At 31.3% G+C, this 3635-nt stretch overlaps 1 protein-coding gene across 5 annotated transcripts in view; it reads left to right on the forward strand.

Annotated features, from left to right (window-relative positions):
* The window catches only part of ADAM10 (ADAM metallopeptidase domain 10), a 165528-nt gene that overhangs the window by 68450 nt on the left and 93443 nt on the right, over positions 1-3635 (forward strand). For all 5 annotated transcript variants that reach the window (XR_001360005.1, XM_005883284.2, XM_014530866.1 and 2 more), the window contains one exon: positions 1395-1513. Coding sequence is in view for 4 of the 5 variants with exons in the window: in XM_005883284.2 (XP_005883346.1) it covers positions 1395-1513 (119 nt within the window). In the remaining variant the exon portion in view is untranslated. The remainder of the gene's footprint in view (positions 1-1394; positions 1514-3635) is intronic.

The following is a 3635-nucleotide window of genomic DNA, read 5'->3' on the forward strand; positions in this document are numbered from 1 at the left end:
CTACAGATTTCATGCACTGGGCCTCTAGTGATTTATATAAAATAAAATACACTCATTTTAAGTGTGTTGTTTGATAAATCTATACACTTTTGTAACCACCATTCAAATCAACATAAAGAAATTTCCATTGTAGCAATAAGTTCCTTCATACTTTGCTCTTCTTATCTCTTTACTTGTTGATAGACATTTAGGTTATTTCCAGTTTGGGGTTATTTTGAATAAAGCTGCTATGGACATTTGTGTCCAATTGTTTGGACATATGTTTATGTTTTCATTTCTTTTAGAGTGGGATTTTGAGTCATAGGAGTTTTGTATATTTAACTTTATTAAAAAATCTTCAGTTTTCCTAAGTAATTGTATCACTTTGTACATTCAACAGCAATGTATGAGAGTTCCAGTACTTCACATCCTGTTAACATTTGGAGGTTGGCTAATTGAAAACTGGGTCAGGGTCATTGATAGAAATTGTGTTATGTGTAGACTTTTATAGAAATGATAACAGATACTTGATATACTTTAAAAGTTTAGTAATGATAGCTCATTTCGTACCATTTATTGTACATCTCCTATGTGTCAGAAAGTGTGTTAATGATTTTACATACATTATAATCTATAATCCTTAAAACAATTCCATAAGATAGAATATATTATCTTTATTTCACAGATAGGAGCTCTGGACTACTAATATTAGGCTTAACATTTGATTTCAAGTTTGCTTCGAAACCCTAGTTTCTTTACTTAATTTCACTTCAACATTTTGGTCCTTCCCTCTCTTTTATAGAGCTAGAATGAGTATGATTTCAATTAATATCATGGTCTTTTAGGGTTCCCAAATTGAATTGAGGGAGATCCAAAGATAATTATAAGAGTTAGAAGCCCCCAGGGAAAAATAAAGGATTGAAATGTTGTGTGTATGTGTGTTTTCAAACGAAAGAGCATGTATCTCTCAGATGTTAAGTATCTAATATAGATGCCATTTTCCCATGTATTATCTTAATTTGAGTTGTGAAAAGAAGGGGAAAATGTCAAAGCTTCAGAATTACTATGGAGGGAAGATAGGTAGTGGTAATAGTGTGTTTATTATTTCCAAGCTAAGTAATTGTTCTTGGAATGATCTTGTTTTACCATGTAAGAATCAGCCCATTGGCATTTATTTTTAAATATATTTTAGACAATTACTATTTAATTTTCTATAACTAGAGTTGTGTCACAGTTACTAGATTGAATTTTAGAGCAGAATTTTTGTAAGAAAGGTTTGGTCAATATATTTCTCAATATATAGACAAATTGAGTGAAATAGTCCACATTTTGCAGATTTTTCTATTTAACAAAATAATTGTTTAACATTTGGATCCTTTAAATTTCATTTTTCCTTTTCCCATCTCATTTTGCAGACATTTCAACTTACGAATGAAGAGGGACACTTCCCTTTTTAGTGATGAATTTAAAGTAGAAACATCAAATAAAGTACTGGATTATGATACCTCTCATATTTACACTGGACATATTTATGGTAAGTTGAATCTTTAAGAACACTTTCTTTAAATTTTTTCTACACAAAGAAATATTTCAGAAAAGAAGGGATAAATTCTGAGGTGGTTTGAATATATATTATGAAGGGTATATTTGTCTTTGAAGAATGAAGTAATCCTTGGATCTATCTTTGCATGTTTGTTTAATGTTGAATTATGCAGTGTCTGGCTTCTGAAAGTTTTGAATTTTTGACTCTCTCAATACCTCCAAACTTAGATTTAAAATTTTTTTTAATGACTTCTATAATTTTTTGATCATCCAAACAAGAAATTAGCAGTAACTTTGCTATGTTTTATAACAAGATGTCTGTAAAGATCATCTTATCCAAAAATAATGTGACAGTCATTGATAGGAAAATCCTCCTAAGGCCTTCCTCTTTACAATGTATTTGCTTTTGTTTACAATTCTAACAAATACCTCTTACTACATACACCAGATTATAAAGGTATTGGAGGGGTGGGGAACACACACATTGTTTTATTTTATTTTTTGACACGCACATTTAACCCAATAGAAAGTTATATTTGACAGCTTAGTAGTTTGGGAAGAACACAATAATTGTAGAAGTCATAAAAAAGCTTAAAAAGTCAGTCTTTTGGAAGTATTAGAGAAGGGCAAAATATCATTGTGTTACAACTCTGTACATTAATAAATACTCAAGGTGGTCCTCAGTTTTTAAAACAAAGTTAACTAAAAGTTAAATTTTAGCCCTAACTGGTTTGGCTCAGTGGATAGAGCATCGGCCTGCGGACTGAAGGGTCCCAGGTTCGATTCCGGTCAAGGGCATGTACCTTGGTTGCGGGCACATCTCCAGTAGGAGGTGTGCAGGAGGGAGCTGATCGATGTTTCTAACTCATATATATTAGATTTCCAATCAATATTATAACATGAAAAATTAAGTGCTTAAAAAAGTGTTTTTTATTTTTTCATTATGCCAGATACATGAGGCATTTCTATGCTTAAAGTTTCTTACTTTTAGAATAAGCCTAAACTATTTAATAAAAATATTTTTGTATTCTTACTATTTTTTTAAAGTATTTTTTTTTCAGATAGGAAAGGAGAGGGAGAGAGAGAAACATCAATGATGGGAATCATTAATAGGCTGCCTCCTGCATGCCCCCTACTCAGGCATGTGCCCCGACTTGATATTGAACTGGCAACCTTTTGGCACAAAGCATGGTGCTCAAACAACTGAGCCACATAGGCCAGGGCTAGGTTTTTAATGTTAGAATACAGTTTTCTATTATTTTTATTATTTATCTTTCTGGACAAGTAACTTACAGTCTCTGCTTTTTTTGGCTAGGCAGTGGTCAAGAAAAGTATGACAGCTTACAGATAAAAACCATGCCATTTAAAATACCAGTGTCTTGGGCTCTTTCCTTCAGTTCATGATTATTTCAGAGGTCAACTAATTAATTTTAATCTATAACTTAGAAATTGTAGAAAGCCTGACTTTTGTTTTAATGAGAAAATTTTAAGTAAATTCAACTTTTAAAGCCCCCTCCTTCTACCTTCCATTTCTTCAAATATTTGATGGTTAGTGCTCATCTTTGTGACTATATTAAGAACCAAAAATACCTTTTTTTCTGTTTTGTTCTTTCACTAGGGAAGTATAATTGATGGGACAGAATTATAAATCTTTGTCCAGTATCATAAAAGAAATTGTTGGCATACTTCTGTTCAGATTGCTTTTGAAGTATTTGACACTATCTTACTTAAGAAACATATTTATAAAACCTAAAGGTGGTAAGGAAGCCACATGGCTAATGCAGAATATATCAGATTGGAAAAGAGCTTTTTTCTTATAGTAATTAGAGCCAAATTTCAAAAGGAACTTTAATATCTTTATTTTGAAAGTGTTTATTTTGTCACTGGGTCTATTTAAGTTAATTTAACAATTATTCATTGATTAACTACTACTGTATACATGCCAGGCTGCCAGGCATTGTGCTAGGTGCTGGGAATTTGTCAATAAGACAGATGTTTTATTTCATTGTTGTTCCTAATAATTGTGTACATTTTAATAAATACTAATTGCTATTCACATCTCAAACTCAGTTTGATATATTTTATGTTAAAATTAACTTTCCCAGTGAAATTAT

This window comes from Myotis brandtii, unplaced genomic scaffold (assembly GCF_000412655.1).
Source record: "Myotis brandtii unplaced genomic scaffold, ASM41265v1 scaffold781, whole genome shotgun sequence".
NCBI lineage: Eukaryota > Metazoa > Chordata > Mammalia > Chiroptera > Vespertilionidae > Myotis > Myotis brandtii.